This window comes from Protopterus annectens, chromosome 9.part0 (genome assembly GCF_019279795.1).
Source record: "Protopterus annectens isolate FY-2018-M chromosome 9.part0, PAN1.0, whole genome shotgun sequence".
In the NCBI taxonomy this organism is placed as follows: Eukaryota; Metazoa; Chordata; order Ceratodontiformes; family Protopteridae; genus Protopterus; species Protopterus annectens.
Genome location: NC_056743.1, coordinates 1,312,350,287 through 1,312,368,268, shown reverse-complemented (window position 1 = coordinate 1,312,368,268; position 17,982 = coordinate 1,312,350,287). Strand labels below are relative to the sequence as shown.

General features: G+C 37.1%; 1 protein-coding gene across 3 annotated transcripts in view; it reads left to right on the top strand.

Annotated features, from left to right (window-relative positions):
- Nucleotides 1-17,982, top strand: part of LOC122812034 (prosaposin-like) — a 225,816-nt gene that overhangs the window by 108,289 nt on the left and 99,545 nt on the right. For all 3 annotated transcript variants that reach the window (XM_044084280.1, XM_044084278.1, XM_044084277.1), the window contains exon 5: nucleotides 5,522-5,682. In XM_044084280.1, coding sequence (XP_043940215.1) covers nucleotides 5,522-5,682 — 161 coding nt within the window. The remainder of the gene's footprint in view (nucleotides 1-5,521; nucleotides 5,683-17,982) is intronic.

The following is a 17,982-nucleotide window of genomic DNA, read 5'->3' as shown; positions in this document are numbered from 1 at the left end:
TTTCTATTATTAGTGTTCTATGTGAAATTATTCCATGTGTATGTAAGTTTTGAAAACAAAAACATTAAATCTTTTAATACTACAGAAATCCTTCAGCTGCATTAACTGATTATATGTCACATTTAGTGAGGGCTACATTTAACCAGCTGCTCTTCCTCAGTATGTTATGTGAGTAAGACTTGCATGCTAAGAACATGTGCTTAGGAACATTATAGTAACAGCAGATGCAAAAAGATACAGAATGCAGTCTTTAAACATAATTCAAAGCATCCTGATGCCAGGTTTTTGGTTACAGGTTTAGAGAGGGTTGAATTTTAAAGTCCCAAATAAACAGGGACATCGAGGCATTCTGTCACGTCAAGAACAAGGATGGATTGTCACTTTAGGAGTTTCATTTAAATCTGGGATAAACAAACACTTGCTATGTCAACTATATGACCAGCATGTGACTCTTGTGCTCCATATACGGTTTTGCATTTTATTAATGATATTTTCACTTTTGAATTTTATTGTGCTTGTACTAAAAGTATTTAATGTTAGTACTTCAATGTTACGTATCTATTAGTTATGTTTTTACACTTAATTGTTGGTGACATAATTTCATGAATATAAAATATAATTATTAAGGTTGTGAGCTGTAGTTCCTGTAGTAGAGTTTGATTCCCACTGCCTTCATTTGCCTATTGTGTGACCTTGAGCAAATCACTTAAGCAGACATTGCTCCCAGATTATCCCTGATAAGGGCGTGTGTGTCCAGTATGCCTACATACAATTAGGTGTTATTATTATTAGTATTACGATTATTATTATTATAATTATCATTATTATTAATAATATAAATGGCTGTTTAGTGACTGTTGAACTAGATGTCACTGATGATTGTGAAGTGATTCAATGCAACTAGTAAAGATTTTGTCTTGTTTTTTTTTGCTTATCTAAAAGATGAATTGATGGGATTGTCATGTACTGTTTGTTCTTTGCACTTGAACAATCTTTGACTGCTATTCTACTTGAATAAAGAGTGCATTAAAAGATTTCTAGATATTAGTACTTCAGATAGGGTAATCATCTGAGTGCTAGATAGGTTTTTGGCTCATTCTTAAAACATAGAAACCCCAGTCTACCTGAAATGATGACACCACTCCTGTAATACTTAATGCCCTCACCCAGGAGGAATGAATAAGTCAGTGACATGGCAGGTAGTGGATCCCATGGCCAGTGGGGGATGCAATGGGCAGTGGGTGACTCTCAACAATTAATGGAAGACTAAAGCAAAATGTCTGTGTTTTTATATATGTATAAGCAGAGGGCAATTTACTGAAGGTTTGGGACAAATAGGAAGAAGACAAGAGGAAAAAGGGCAACTGGCAAAGATCTGGATGGATTGTGTTTCAATTGTTGAGCAAGGTAGGACAGTAGCACTGAATCAAAAGAGATGGCAACAGTTTATATGACATCTAGCCCAATGTAGAAAAATGGGAAAAGGGGGGGATGATTTTATATACCTATCAATATGTCTATTGGCAAATAGATGCGTATAAATAAATCAATAAAAAATCTATCCACATATATATATATATATATATATATATATCGGGTACTTTTCTGTTATCGGGGCAATACTTGTAACGCGGAAGCCTGCAAATACAAAGATCGCACAGCTGTCAGCCCTGACGCAGCATTTTTGAAAAGAAAAGGAAAGAAACACAGATTTATGTGCTGCAGCATTTGTTTGCTTTTACAGAAATATCAGCTCATATGTATGTATTACAGAAGCAGAACATTTTACCAGTACATGATGTTCGGCCGAAGAAATAAAACAATGTCAGTGAAACCAGATATAGCGCATCTGCCTGTCATATAGGTACCATACAAACAGCCTTTCACACCGAGATTGCATTACACCAACTTGAAAACTTGACAGACTTGGTTGACAAATTGGAACTGAGTAATGACTTTAATCACATCACTTTTGGAATCCACAGCAATCACAGTACAGCAAGGAACAGTTAAGTAGCAGGCATAAAACTTGAAATGTCCGTCAACATAGCGGAGAATAGGGCATTCTTGGGATTGACACGTCTCCACTCTTTCATTATGGAGAATTCCTTTCTCCTGGAATAACTGAATTGCTGAGTTTTCCACATTTGGCAATTGCCAGATAATAAAATCCATGAGGCGCGGGAAAGAAGTACTATGATTCTCACAGGAAAATAACTGTCTGTGGAGTACCCACTTAAGCATCAGCTGTGAAATCATTGCAAGCTCGTTCTAACATTCTAAGCACTCTTTAACAAGTTTTGCCCTGATAACGGAGAAGTACCATATCTCGATATGGAGGAACTGAGTATCATTGAATCCCCCTTTAGTCGAGATCAGTTTAGTCAACAAAATTTGGTTGATTAAAAAGATACAATTATGCTTGAGATATTTTTGAGTTTATCTTTTGCATGTTCTGAGACTGTTGTTTGGTGCATGCATAGCAGCATGTCAATGTTTGCAGAGTTGCCATGTTCTAGTCAACTTTGTGAATGTCAACATTTGGCTGTTTCCGTGAATTTTGGTATACTAAAACACACACACACACACACACACACACACACACACACACACACACACACACATATATATATATATATATATATAGAGAGAGAGAGAGAGAAGATAATGCAAAGTGGAGAATATTACTTAGACACCATTAGCTGAATCAGTGAGGTATCAGCTAAAGAGGATACACCCACAGAATACTGTCTGGTAGTAGGCTGCTGGTTTGTTACTCTCACTGCTGTTTTATAGCAGGCTGCTGATTTGTTACTCTTACTGCAGCTTTAAAGCAGGCTGCTGGCTTATTGCTCTTACTGCAGTTTTATAGCAGGCTGCTGATTTGTTACTCTTACTGCAGCTTTATAGCAGGCTGCTGATTTGTTACTCTTACTGCAGCTTTAAAGCAGGCTGCTGGCTTGTTACTCTTACTGCAGTTTTATAGCAGGCTGCTGATTTGTTACTCTTACTGCAGCTTTATAGCAGGCTGCTGATTTGTTACTCTTACTGCAGTTTTATAGCAGGCTGCTGGTTTGTTACTCTTACTGCTGTTGTATAGCAGGCTGCTGATTTGTTACTCTTACTGCAGCTTTATAGCAGGCTGCTGATTTGTTACTCTTACTGCAGTTTTATAGCAGGCTGCTGGTTTGTTACTCTTACTGCTGTTTTATAGCAGGCTGCTGAACTGTTACTCTTACTGCAGCTTTATAGCAGGCTGCTGAACTGTTACTCTTACTGCAGTTTTATAGCAGGTTGCGGGTTTGTTATTTTTACTACAGTTTTATTGCAGGCTGCTGGTTTGTTACTCTTACTGCAGCTTTATTTTCTTGCAGCCAGATTATTAGCATGGAACATAAAATGCAGTTACACAGGTATCGGGGTTTGTGTTCTTCTTAACACTCCAAACATTATATCAGTCTGTCTGGATACACTGCAGCTAGTTAGTGCAATCTTGCCATGTTTTCATGTTGATGTGTTATGGAATGGAATATCATTTCAGCATTAAAGTAGAAGTTAAAATGTAACTGTGTTGTTGTTGATTTCTTAGATGTGAGACAGTTCAGCAGAAAGAAGTAATGACTGAATGAGCGTAGGTTTGTTAAGTGTTGCACACTCTATAAGTTTGCAACTGTGGGTCTTTACTACAATGTAACATGACAACTTTTGGGGAGGCAGCTCTTCATAAAAATATAAGGTATGTGACAATACTAAGTTATATATCACATGAGCAAGCATTTTAACATTTTTGAAGTACTCTGAGCATATTAAGTGTTGGATACCAAAATGTTTGGAGTAGGAATGAGTAGGCCATCTTTTAAGATATCAACACTGCCTGACCTCCTTTATATAGCCACAGCCTCAATTGAATAAATATAGAAAGAACTGAAAACATATAAAAAACATAGAATATTTTCTGCAATTATTGCGTCAAGATGGTCTGATTATACTAAAGAAAATTAGCTTTCATAAGCTTTTATAATGAGAAACATTATTTACTCACATCATATCCAAATGTTGCCTGGGTCCATTCACCAGCAAATTAGTCCACTGAGTGTAAAAGGGGCCATTATGTCTTGCTTACAGTATACATTTTCTTGCACACTTGGTTTCTAAATTTATAGAACTAACAGTCAAACGTGCAACCTATTGGACTTTAAGAATGTGATTTCTGTAATCCATTGTGATAATGTGTTTATGAAGGGAGCTAATGACTGACTGTGTATGTGGGAGGGGTTTCTGCTGTTTTTAATTTCTCCAAGCCTTTTGGGTTTCTAATACCATGATGGGAATGGACCCCATTCCTAAGTCAAAGTACAATTAAAGATCATGAAATTAGTATTGTTTCACTCTTTGATGTTAGCCAAAAGTGCTCTTTGCAGCACCCACATGGTGTTACATGAACTGGTAACATATTTAAATATGATTGTAAATTTTTTTTTATAAGACCAGCTGATTCTACTGCTACTGGAACTGTCTGAGTATCTTTCTTCCACACAGTTTTCGTTTGTACCTGCAGATCATGATATTTTATAACTCTGCATCTCTCTGTACGCAAGACACTGTAGTCACTGGGTGTGGTGATTTCAATGATCCATGCTACTTTTGTCTTCTTTTCTTGGACCACTATATCTGGTTTTCTAGACTCTATCTTTTGAACTGTTGGTATCGGATGATCCCATGTGATATAAACTTCATCATTTTCTATGATTGTGGCTCATATTTCCAGTGTTTTTCAGCCACTTTGATACCATAATGTTTGCACAATCTCCAGTGCTACAATCTCACTGCATTCTTATGCCTTTCAGTATACTGTCCCTCTGCCATTAGTCCGTCACAACCAGCAACAAGGTGTGTGACTGTTTCCAATTCGGTTTTACAAAACCTGCATATGTCTGTTTCTCCCACATGTTCAATGGATTTTGTAAACCAGTGTCTACGTAGCCCACTATCTTGGGCTGCCAATATTAACTTTTCATTTCTTGATGTGAATTCACCTCTCCTTAACCATTCCTGTGGTCGTTCTTGAGGGGTCTCTGTGTATTTCTATATGTATATGTATATTTGTATAAACATAATGAAAGAATTTTTGAAGCCAGTTTTGAAAGTGGGAGGAAACTAGAGAATATAGATTCCATAACAACAGAAAGAAGAGATTTTAAATGAACTCTCAGGGGCTATGAGGCAGACAGTTTTCTAATGAGCCATTGAACTTTCCAAATAATCAAATAGTGATGTGAAAGAACTGCACCACACTTTCAAAATGAGTTTTCCATATCATTCAAGCTTTCATTAAATAATGACTTCTTGCTCTCTGTTTCTGGTCAATGATGTACCTTTGACATCGCATACATCAGTGATTATTCCTACACTTGCATTTTGACATGTTATATCTGCTTTTTCATGGGCTTTTAATAGCTGAATAATATTTGTGTGTCATTCAGACATTTTGAAACCAGTGACATTTTATTTTCATTGACAGATGCACTGTTGATTTCTGGCCAGATCAATCAGGGTGAGTGTGGAGCATGCCAGAGTTTTGTAGCACAGATGAAGCTGAGTGTGAATAATGAGGCGTATAAAGCAGAGATTTCAAGACTTCTGGACACTTCCTGTGATGACATTTTCCACAGCTTACCTGAAGTGAGTATGACAGTCCCCAGAAGGACATCTTATATACACAATATTATCACGTGAGCTTGTTGAGTTCATGTCCTAGTTCCTGCAATATTGTCCTTTAAAAGTTTTTGACTGTCAGTCAGTTACTTCATCAGGCATTTACACCCACCTTGAGTAAATACATAACTCAGAGGGTAGTAAACATACCTTATAACTGTGCAGAATTTTTCAGAATATACAGATTTTTGTGGTATATTTTTGGTCTGTTCCTGATAACATTCATGACTTTCTGCCACTAAATAACGACAGACATTTGAATTTCTGACTTCATAGCCTTCAGAAAAACGCATGCTCATTCAAAACCTATTTTAACAACTTTCTCCACTTATAAGAGCAATTTTTAAAATGTGTCCCTCATTTTGTGCCTTTGTCTCCCCATTATGTTTGGCTCTGTCCAGAATTCGTGTGCTAGGATGTTGATGTTGGGAGGAATGGACACCCTGACTCTCCACAGGCCTTATTCTACTTGTCCTTGCAAAACGAGACAATTGAAAGATATGTCAGTATATATTTTATTTCATAGAAAGGACAAGCAGAGATGATATTATGAGACTCAGAAGGGAAGCGATGTATTAAATGGAAGTCAGAATGAGGCGAAAGAACACAAGAAGCATTTCATATTAATACTTGTGTTCATGAATCACAGATATAGGGGCATGCGATAAAGACATATTACATCCATTGGACTGAGGTGGATACTGACCTTTTCAAAAGCTCAGAATTTTTTAAGTGTATATTTTCTCTAATCTGATTAAATCTATTGTAAAAGTCCCTGATTTATCCTAGTGCAATGTGGGAAAATAAACCTGTAAAAGTTTAGTAACCAACAATCACATAGGAATAGGACAGGATTAATGTAGGTCTGCTACATAATAAAGCCTGACTACCTGAAAGGGGTCTACTGCAGATGCTCTTATGCTTATAGCTTGTGTTACACTTGCTCACTTCCACTTGCTTGAAAAAGAGCAACAACAAAACAAAATGATCATAATGCCCTGCCTAGGTTTGCAGAAGGTGTTTGACGGTGCTTTATAATTCATACTACTTAGTGAGGTTTATTGGGGTTAATATTAATTCTACAGTTATTATTCTAAATGAAAGCAAATCTGTAGGTTGATCTCAGGTTCCTTTTCAACTACAATCTATGCAAATTTGATTCAAGGTGAGTGGCTGCAGTGTACTATGAAGCAACAATAAAATGAAATAATACAAACTGGTGCAAAAGGAATATTTATAATACTGAAGAGAATACTTCAGAATATTAGGTTCATAGGTAGGTACTAGGCTATCAGCCCAAGGGCCTACGTAAGCCTAGCCAACAAGGTTCCCTGGCTTACGCCACCCAAGAAAGTTATTTTCCTGTGCCACTGTCAAGCAGAGACACAGAAATGATCCCCGGGGTATATTTCCTATTTCCCATCCACTCATCAAGATTTTTCTTGAAGAGTGCTAATGAAGAACTTTGCTTGACATAGATGGGTAGCCTGTTCCAGAGTATGGAAAGTCTCTGGGATAGGAATCTATCCCTCCAGCATGTCCTGTTTATTGTGGTGACAAGGTTTAGGTCCCTAGAGCGTATAGCTCAGAGGGATTGGGATTTCTTTAGGTGTAGCATGTCCAACAGCTCTGGGTTTGACATAGCTTTATATGTTAGGCAGAGATCACCTCTGAGTAGGCGATATGCTACGGAGTAAAGCTGGAGTTTTTTGAGACGGTCAGTGTAGGGCATTTGTTTGAGTCCAGTAATCCTCTTTGTGTGGTACTTCTGTGGCCTTTCCAGCTGCTGCAGATGTCTTGTGAGGTACATTCCAAAAGGGGCGTTGTACTCTATAGTGGGTCTAATGAGTGTCGAGTAGAGGGGAACGATGACCTCTTTTTTCCTGGATGAGATCCCTTTTATGATGAGGTGTGCCACATAGAAGGACTTCCTGACTACTGTGGCGATGTGACTATCAAAGGAGAGACTACTGTCTACCTGGGTCCCAAGGTCTCTTATCACACATTCGGTGTTAAGTAGATTGCTGCCTATGTGGTATTTCATGGGTACAGAGTTTTTACCAAAGGGGATGACACTGCACTTTTTGGCATTGAGCTTGAGGCCATGGCTCTGACACCAGGCCTCTGTCTCAGAGAGGCCCTTCTGTAGGATGTTCACATAATTTGGGGACTTGACTATGGCTCCTAGTTTGCAGTCATCTGTGAACTTCATTAGCCAGAGGCCTTCTGTGTTAGCCTGTACTTCAGAGAAGTAGATACCAAACAGGAGCGGTCCCAGGACGGAACCCTGTGGTACTCCACTTGTCACTGGTTTGAGGTCAGATTTGGAGTCTGCAACTTTTACAGTGTGGGTTCTGTCAGTGAGCCAGTTGGCAACCCATCTTGTGATGTAGGGATTTATGCCTAGTTTATTGAGTTTAGCTATAATTCCAGAATGGGGGATGATGTTGAAAGCCTTGGCGAGGTCAAGATAGGCTGTGTGAACCACCTTACCCTCATCTACGGCTTTGGTGACTGCCTCAAAGAAGTTGATCAGGTTCAGGAGGCATGATCTGCCTTTCACAAACCCGAACTGGGTGGGATCCAGAGTTTGAAGGTTACCAATGTCTTTGTTTATGAGTTCCATGATGATACGTTCCATGGCTTTGCAGACCAGGCTCGTCAGGCTAATAGGTCTATAGTTCCCAGGATCAGTGGTGGCTCCCCCTTTGTGGAGTGGGATAACTGTTGCTGTGTGCCATTCACTGGGCACAAAGCCTGATGCGAGGCTATTATTGAACATGGTGGGGAGCCACTTCATTCTGAAGTTTGTGTAAAACGCAGCCTGGGATGTTGTCCGGTCCCATGGTTGCTGTGTTTTTGGCTTTAGAGAGTGCAGCTTTCACCTGCGTAGTTGTGATTACAGAGACTCTGCATTCTTCCTGTATAGGTATGGGCCCTTTAGGGGGTGGGGGGGGGGTAAAGTTAGCACTGAACCTATCTGCCAGGATGTTGGCAATATCAGTTGGTTCTGTAATTTTCGTGCCTTTGTGCTGTAACTCAGATCAGATCTGGGTGTTGCCATTGAGATTCCTGACATAGCTATAGAATGCTTTGTGGTTGTCCTTGGACTTAGTGGAGATTTTATTTTCATAGCTAGCTATGGAGGATCTTATAAGGGATCTCAGATTCTTACTGAGGCTGACCAGGGAGCTCCTCCACTCATGGGATTTTACTCTCTTTTGCAACAGTTTCTTCCTTCTGTTGTACAGTTTGTTTATGGCAGGGGACCACCAGATTGGCTTCCTTTTTTTTGGAGGATAGCATCTTGGTTCTGTTTGGGATAGCATGATCCATGCACTCATGTAAGTGCTTACAGAGTGCATTTGTGTAGGATTCAGCAGTTGCAACTGTATTGTCCATCTGCATGGGTGTCATGAAGTTCACTACTTCTGTCTTAAGAAGCATGAAGTTGGCTTTGGAGAAATTTTTTACTGTGGTTTCCTTAATGGGGGTTGGGGGTGGGATGTGGATATCGAGCATGATTAGCTTATGGTCGGATCAGACCAACGAGGAGTTGACTTCAGGTGTGGAACACCGGTTACTCATGTTGGTAATAACTAGGTCTAGGATATTGTTGCCCATGGTGGGGGTGTAAATAAGTTGATCTAGGGCATTGGAGTTTATGAATTCCAGAAAGCGTTGCGCTAAGGAGTTGGTAGATGAGTAGTTTTCCCAGTTAATGATGGAGTAGTTGAAGTTGCCCATTATTAGGGTGTTTGGTTGAACCCTAATATTTTCCAGTACATCAAGAAAAGAGGAGTGGGAATCCTGGGGCATGGTGGGGGATCTGTAGCAAGCTACAATTTGGATTGCATTTTTGCCAAAAGTTAGTTGTACTTGGATAACCTCAGATCTATTATGCTGAGCAACTAACCTGGGGGTGTGGATATCCTTAATGAATTTGGACACACCCCCACCTTTGGTGTTTCGGTCCAGGTTACATGGCCGAAAAGTGTGGTATGAGTTATAGCCTGGTAGTGCAGGGGTGCTCTCTGGGGCCTTGAACCAGGTCTCAGTCATTGCACAGATATCGATGTTCTCCATTTTAAGGAGTGCCTCGAGTAAGTGCATTTTGAAATTTAGACTTCTAGCATTGAGTAGCATTACCCTCAGTTTTTGCTTGCCTGTTCCTGTTATGGTGGTGAATTTGTTACTTGAACCCTGCCTAAAAAAGGCACTATAGGGGCAGCAAGAGCCTTAGCCAGTATCCGGAATCCCAGGGGCGACAGGTGCAGGCCATCTGTGGCAAAGCATCGTGGTCTGTCGACCATGTCATCCCAAGCAGACAGATACTGGATCCCCTTAGAATGACACCAGAAGCTTAGCCAATTGTTGAAGTCAATCATTTTGTCCTTGTACTGCGGTATCATTCTGGGCAATGGCAGAATGCTACTCAGGGCTAGGGTCATACCTGACTGGGCTACAAGATCGCAGAGCTCCTCCATGTCTCTTTTCCTGTAGTCCAGGGAGGTACGTCTCAGGTCATTCACACCAACATGGACAATGACAGAGTCATATTTGTACTTGTTGTGGAGTGACCTGAGTGCGTGCATTATGTGGCAGATTCTGTCACCCGACAGGCAGCTGACAGTAACCTTCTCCTTGTTTAGCCTGGTGAGTGGGACATCAGTGTGCCTGACTATAGAGTCACCTATGACTAGTGTGTTGGGTATGTTGTTTTGCCTTATTAGCTGTGTTTGAGTGGCACACTGAGTCTGTGGGCTATGTGTCATTTGGGTTGTGTTGGGGAATGGAGGTTGCTTGTGTTTCTGCTTTGGAGGTCTCTGTTGCTTAGGCAGATTATTATTGAGAGCCTCTGCGAATGTTTTTGAGTTTCTGTGTGTGGATTTTGGAGCTGTAGACGTAGTGAGACTATATGATGAGTGTGGTGTGGTGCAAATGTTTACCTTCTCCTCATGACTGTCAGGTTCAGTCTTGGTTGGAGAGAGCTTTACCTCCAGTTTGGCTAGATAAGTGCATCTCTCACAGGTTGTAGTGTTGGGTGGTAGGAGGAGAGGGTTGTCTGTGTACATGAGGCAATTTCTACATTGCCTCAAGATGCCCAGATTTATCAGATAGACAGGGGAGAACACTGGGAGCTGACCCTTGGACATGCCTGAATAAAAAACTATTTTCCTCTAGATAAGTGAGGAAAGTGAGTACAAGAGCTGTTTTTCTCAACGCCAGTGGGAAAAGTAAGTACAAAAACTGTTTTCCTCTAGGTAATGAGGAAGATTGAGTGCTATAGTAATTAGTAGCTTATTTAGTGCTTAGAAGTTCTGAACAAGTGCTGAGTATGAATAAGCAAATTTAAGTGCTAAAACTAAGAATCTCTATCTGCACTAGATGAGTTACAGAAACAACTGCAAATGCAGGCTTTCAAATCAGAAAGTTGAGAGAGATGGAAGATTGCCCAAATGGCCAATAACTACAAATTCTGGGCCAGAACCACTCCTTATGTGGTAGACAGGTTACCTAATGCTTACCACTCCCACTGATAAGCTAGAAGGCTTCCCTCCAACACAGAAAGGCTTGAGGGGCTCAGAAGCTTACAAACAGTCTTGGATACAGCAAATCTGTATCTGGAACACTAGTTACAGGAAAGATAGGAAACAGGCTTACAGATTTTTTTTTTTTTTTACAGAAAAGTAGCAAAAACAGTAGTAAAAACAATTCACATGCAGTGCAAGCTAGCACACGAGTATGTAGCAATGTTAGACCACACACAGTTTGAAAAATGCAATTAAATTAAAAAGGACTAAAAGCAAGTGCAGAAAGGGTTTATTAGGTAGAATGTGGTAATGAGATGAGACTGGGGGAGTGTCCTAGATCAAATCTACAGTGGGGCGGGCACTGCAAAAGCCACCAAATTTAACTACAAACCAAAAACCGGGAGGGGGGTGAGGAAGACAGTTTCAGCAGAGATTTGAGCAACCACTAACAGTATAAACTATAAAACCAAAAATAAATGCTCAGCTCTGTATATTTGCAGATCAGTATCTAAGCAACAATTAAACTCTATAATAAAGAAAAATATACTCAGCTCTGTATATTTGCAGATAATCTTGTAAGGCTGTCTCTCAGAACACAGGTTCCAATTTAAATGCAGGCTGTTATTAACAGGTCAAATTAAGGGAACCTTGAGTTAGGTAACACACAAGCTATAAAAAACAGTTATATCAGCTAAAGACAAGGCAGAAAATGGGGGTGGGGGGCTGGGGAAGACAGTTTCAGCAGAGATTTGAGCAACCACTAACAGTATAAACTATAAAACCAAAAAAAATATACTCAGCTCTGTATAGTTGCAGATCATTATCTAAGCAACAATTAAACTCTATAATAAAGAAAATATACTCAGCTCTGTGTATTTGCAGATAATATATATTTATAATATATATTTATAAATATAATAATATTTATTTATAAATATATAGTACTTCTGGAGTGTTTCTAGTCAGTTTCTGAAAACATTTTTAAACAATCACATTTTATTGCAGAATTTATAGAAATATAAAATAATAATGATGGTGATGATGATAATAATAATAATAATAATAATAATAATAATAATAATAATAATAATAACAATACAGAAAGTAATAATAATATTCCTGAAACCCAAGCTATGTAAAATAAGAAAAACAAATCCAAATAAAATTTTCCACAGTTAATGCCAATTTGCTAATTGGAGCAACAGCAGAAACATTTCATGTATAAAATAAAATACATAAAACATAAAAAAAAATAAAAAATATCATACAGAAACTAAATTAACTGTATCGCTTGCAGGCTGTATTATTTAAATAATAGCAGAGCTTAATATTAAATTCTTGAAAACCACATAGTTGCATGGAAAAGTAAAATAAATAAACAAACAAATAAATGATGTCCAAATCTAATTCATTAAGGTTTATATCAAACTACTAAATAAATTAATATTAAAATCAACAATATAAATGATTTTGGAATAGAGTAAACAAGAGAAATCAAATGCACAGTATCTTGTGTGAGCTATGAAATTGAAATTTTGTTTATGAGATTCTGACATAACGTTTTAATTTAACTTATTGTTTATGGACCACTATGCCAGTGCCATTTTATTTCAGGGAAGATCTGAGGTGGCATTTTGATTATTAGGGGTAGTTTGGACAGGGCATTGGGGAACTTCCAGTACTCTTTGGAGCTGCTACAGCAGCAAGGAAGAGGCCTAAGAGAAGCAGCAGCATGGAGAAGGAGAGAAAATCCATGGAAAATGTAGAGGTAGAAGGTGAGAGTTTGGAGAAAAATGTGTTCGATATGGAGCTTCAGAATTTATACAAAGATTTCTGTCTGGTGGATGTTAGAAATGAGCAGTGTTTAATGTGAGACTGGTCTTAGAGGGACATTAAGATATGCTGGCCAGCCTAACTCATGCTTCTTTTGTGGAGACTTTTCTCATATAATTAATGATTGCAACAAGGTATAATGTAACCAGTGTGGGGAGAAAGGACAGGCAGCAAGGATGTCTGTGCTTGAATGCAGGTTTGTAAAAAAGAAAAAGAACTTTTGGATGGATTGTCAAGAGCAAGCTGTAAACAGTAAAAAAGATGAGTAATGGCAAGAAAACATACATGAAGAAGACAATGAGAAGATGGGGGAGAGGTCGACCTAGGTGGGGAAGATACTGTAAAAAAAGAAAAAAAACATTGAAGGGGAATGAGAAGAGAGTGCATGCAAAAAGAGAGTTCAGGAAAATTGATTGATAATAATATTTTTGAACTTCTAGCCAGTGAGGAAATCTGATTCTGAGGATCAAGAATTGTTTGTACATAAACCCAAGAAAAATATTCAGTTGGGAACATAATAAAATTAAGAAAACAAAAAATTTAAAATATTTACCTTAAACTTAAAAAGAAGGAAAAGCAACAAATTTAGAGTACTTTCAGTAAATGAGAACAGTGTTATTAACACTGAAAGAGAGAATGTAATCCATCCACCCATCCATCCATCAATCCACAATCCTTTTTTCCCATTTTTTGCAAATGGGCTCAGGGTGTCACTTCAACAGTGATGTAAAAAAATCATTCCAAAATGAGATAAGGAAGAATTTGAAAAATCATTTAATGTTAGTGAATTAGGTGGCGTACATAGGATAGTAAATGTTGAATCAGTATCAGGCCCAGATGGTATAGGGTATGGAATATAGAAGAAATTAATGGTTAAGCAAACAGAGTATTTTGTAAATGCACTGAAAGAATGGTTGAAGGATGTGTTTGTTTATGAATAGCTATGTAGTAGGATATTGCAATTTATATGAAAGAAATATGACAAGGATGAAATAAGAAATTAGAGACCCATCATACTAAATAACACAGATTATAACATTTGTATGAGACTAAGGAGAATGGAAGAAAGAATTAAGGTTATTTGACATTTGTTTACAGGGGTGGTATGACTGTGCTTAGTATGTATAAAAACCAACACTGTGTGGATACAATCAGTGATAGTTATAGATTGTTTACAAGAACAAAAATCTTATAGCACTGCAACTAATATGCAGCAGATACATTAGTCACAATATAGTCACATGAGACAAAAAACTCGTAGGACTAAAACTAGTAAGAAGTTGAGAATTTTGCAATAAAGTATATAATGTATAAAAGGAATGAATGTCAGGAGCTGCTACTATTTGTGAAAGAAATTGTGGATGATATAATAAATAAAAGGGTGTATGTGAAACTTATGGCAAATGATATTAGCAAGGCATTTGATACAGCAGGATGTGGCGCTTTGTGGGATGTTATAAAATGTATGAAATAGGTAACAGAATTAGGAGAGTATGTAAGTCAGCATATAAAATAACAGAGTGAGAGTATTAGTAAAATGGTGGCTGAGTAAAGAAATGTGCATGAAGTGTGGTATAAGACAAGCATGTCCCATTAGTGGAATGTTGTATGCAATGGTAATGAATGCGATAGGGAGTGAAGTAGTTTATAAATGAAAGATGTTAGATATGTGATATAAAAGGACATGGTAATTCCTGTAGTTTTAATACATGGAGACAATATAGTTGTAGTTACTAAAAACAAAATATGGGTGTGGAAGAGGTTGGTTTGCCTGACTAGATCTTTAAACAAAATAAGAATGACCTTGAATAAAGATAAAAGTAAGGGTTTGGCTGTTGTGGGGAAATGGGGGTGTGTATTTTTCAATGAACAAAGTATCTTTGCTAAGGATACAATTTTGGAAGAATTTTGTAGCTATGATGCAATGGGAGGGTCTGATAAAAGAAATACATAAAATACATCTTCTGTGGAGTATGCATAGATTAGCATTCATGAAAAAGGGCTATCTTGTAAATTCTGTAATAATGGGAAATATAATATATGTCAACTGTTTATATGATGTCAGAGAAATATGAAAATGAAATTGTACATTGTTTTCTTCTTTCATATGGTGTTCAAGATTAAACCAGTGAAAATAGGTGTTCTGTACATGAGAAAGATGAAGGGGGAATAGGTGTTACTATATTCAGTTGTTTATTCTATTTCTTTAAATTTTGAATATTAAAATGAGTAAAAGAAGAAAATGAGAAATTAATAGTGAAAATGTTTAAACATAAGCATAAAAAGTTCCAGGAGATGAGACTCAGAAAGAGAAAAAATAATATGCAAATGAAGAAATTAAAAAAATTCAAGAAAAAATAGTAACATGGAAAATGAACACTGATGATATTGAGAAAGGATAAATTATGTGATATAACAATAAGATGAAATAATATTATTATTATGTAAATCCAAAGCAAAATGCACCAGAAGAAGTGATTCAAACCATGAAAGTAAGGAAAACTGCTCTAACAAGATAGAAGAGTGTCATGATTTCCTGTCAAGAATGGTAATACATAAGTTGTCAGTAAAGAAGTATATGCCACATAAAAAGAAAGTTAAATGAGTGTGTTTATTTTTTTGGAGGAAGAGACAACAGAGCATATTTTTTGAAATGCGAGATTGGTAAAACTCTAGAAAAGTTTTTGAGAATATTAATCACATAAACAATATTGATATGAATACGATTATGGATGGATATTACAAGAATAAGAAGGAAGAATATATGAGAAAGGTAGATACAAATTTGTTTAAATGTAATATGGGTTATTTGGAATGAAAGAGTGAAGGAATTTTACTTTAATGGGAAATGGATATTTGCAGATATATTGCAAAAAGTTAGATTATAGTTGTGGAAGAGGGAGTGGGGGTCAGTTATGAAAGAATAACAATGAGGATGTTATAAGAAAGATGATAAATAGTAAAAAAAATAGAAATGTATATTTGTAAATATGTACATTTTGTAAATAGGTAAATAATGCTTTTATGTTATTTTAAGTAAGTTACTCCTACTGTTTCAGTTGTGTGTGTGTGTGTGTGTGTGTGTGTGTGTGTGTGTGTGTGTGTGTGTGTGTGTGTGTGCGTATGCACTTGTTGCTTCCATTCCTGGTGCAGAGGCAGCAAGAAGAATTCATGAGATGGCAGAAGAGGAGAAGAGGTTGTGTATGGTTGGTAAAACTGAACAATCAGAGGAGAACATGAATGAAGAACTGTGAATTTTACAAGGAGAATGAAAATGTTTGGCAATTATGGATAAATCAAATTGTCAGTGTTTAGAGCCACATAAAGGAATAGAAGTAACTGAGATTTCATCAGAAGGGCTTTCAGATTCCCAGTTAGTGGTATTAGTGGAAAAAGAAGATCCTAGAGAGGATTTGGAGGTGTCATGGTCCAATCTAGTTGATAAGGTATTCAGAAAAGCTATGGAGGAAAAATGTTTTGCTGTTAACAAGGATGTTAAGTAAAGATACACTGAAAAATAGTTTATAGGAAAAAATGTATGTTGATATTGTAGGAAAGGACAAAGTACAGACAACAATAATTGTGACTGTTTTAAAAAAGGAGGTATACTGTTCAAATCTGTAACAAGAAAGACATTGCTACTGATTGATATTTTATCTGGGACAATGCTATTTTGCCTTTTGGGTTTACTGCAAAAGATATTAGACCACTGGTGCATTTAGGAAAACAACATTTCTCTGATTTTTGCTTTTGAAACAGATGCTTTATTATACAAAATTCTGTTCCTTTGTGAAGTAAAAAAGAAATGATTTTCCTTAGAATGACTATTTTTTTTCTGGACAAAGGAACAGACTTAAAAAATAGCTACATTACATCAGAAATTATGAAATTGAATCAACTGATTTCAAGAGATGTTTTTCACAAATGTATCATTCTGTGCCAAGTATCAGTAATGTTAAAGATGAAAAGGGATTGAGGAATAGGAAGTAAGAATCGGATGTGTTTTTGAAAATGGAAAATAATAAAGTGTTTCCTAGTGTGATTCATGAGGCTGGTAATAGGGGAACAGTAAGATATATTGGCCAGTCTAAAGCTTGTTATTTTTGTGGGGATTTTAATAATCTTATTAATGAATATTCTAAGTTAAGGTGCAACTAGTGTGTGGAGTAAGGACATATGATAAATAAGTGTAAAAAGAAATGCAGGATATGTAACGAAAAGGGTCACTGCTGGTTCGATACTGCAGAAGTAAGGTGGATAATACTGATAATGAGAATTTTGAGAGAATTGGGGTAAATGAATAAGAGGAATAAATGAATGAGGGTGTAGTAATTAATGAAATGGGAATAATATGGGAGGGGGATATGAATAATGACATTGGGAACCATGGTGAATTATGGGAAATAAATGAGGAAGTAGAAATGTATGTGATGATTTACTGAGCAGCAGAACAGAGCTGAAAAAGAGGAATGTGCAGGATTTAAGGAAAATAAATTCTATAAGAGCTAATGTAAGACTGACAAAAACAAAATTTAAAAAATCTTTCACCAATTTTTTTTTAAGCAAAAAGTACATGGGCTATGTCTGTGAATGTGAATAGCTGGGTTGAAAAGCTTGGGAAATTGCTGTTTTATGATGGTGTAAAATGTGTGAAACTTAAGTTATTTCTTTGCAAAATACTAGATGTATTTCAGAAAAAGATAGGGTACAGGGATAGGGGACAGGTTGAAACATTATGGAATGGTAAACTTTTGTGGAATTTGGGAAAAGATAGGTGTTTAGGTGTGGTCATTTTGTCTGGGAAAGAAAATATTGGATTTCCTTATTGTTTTGGCTGGAGGAACAACTGTGGTAGATATGAGATGGGGTATGTATGTATTTAGGTTGGTAGGGGGTTATT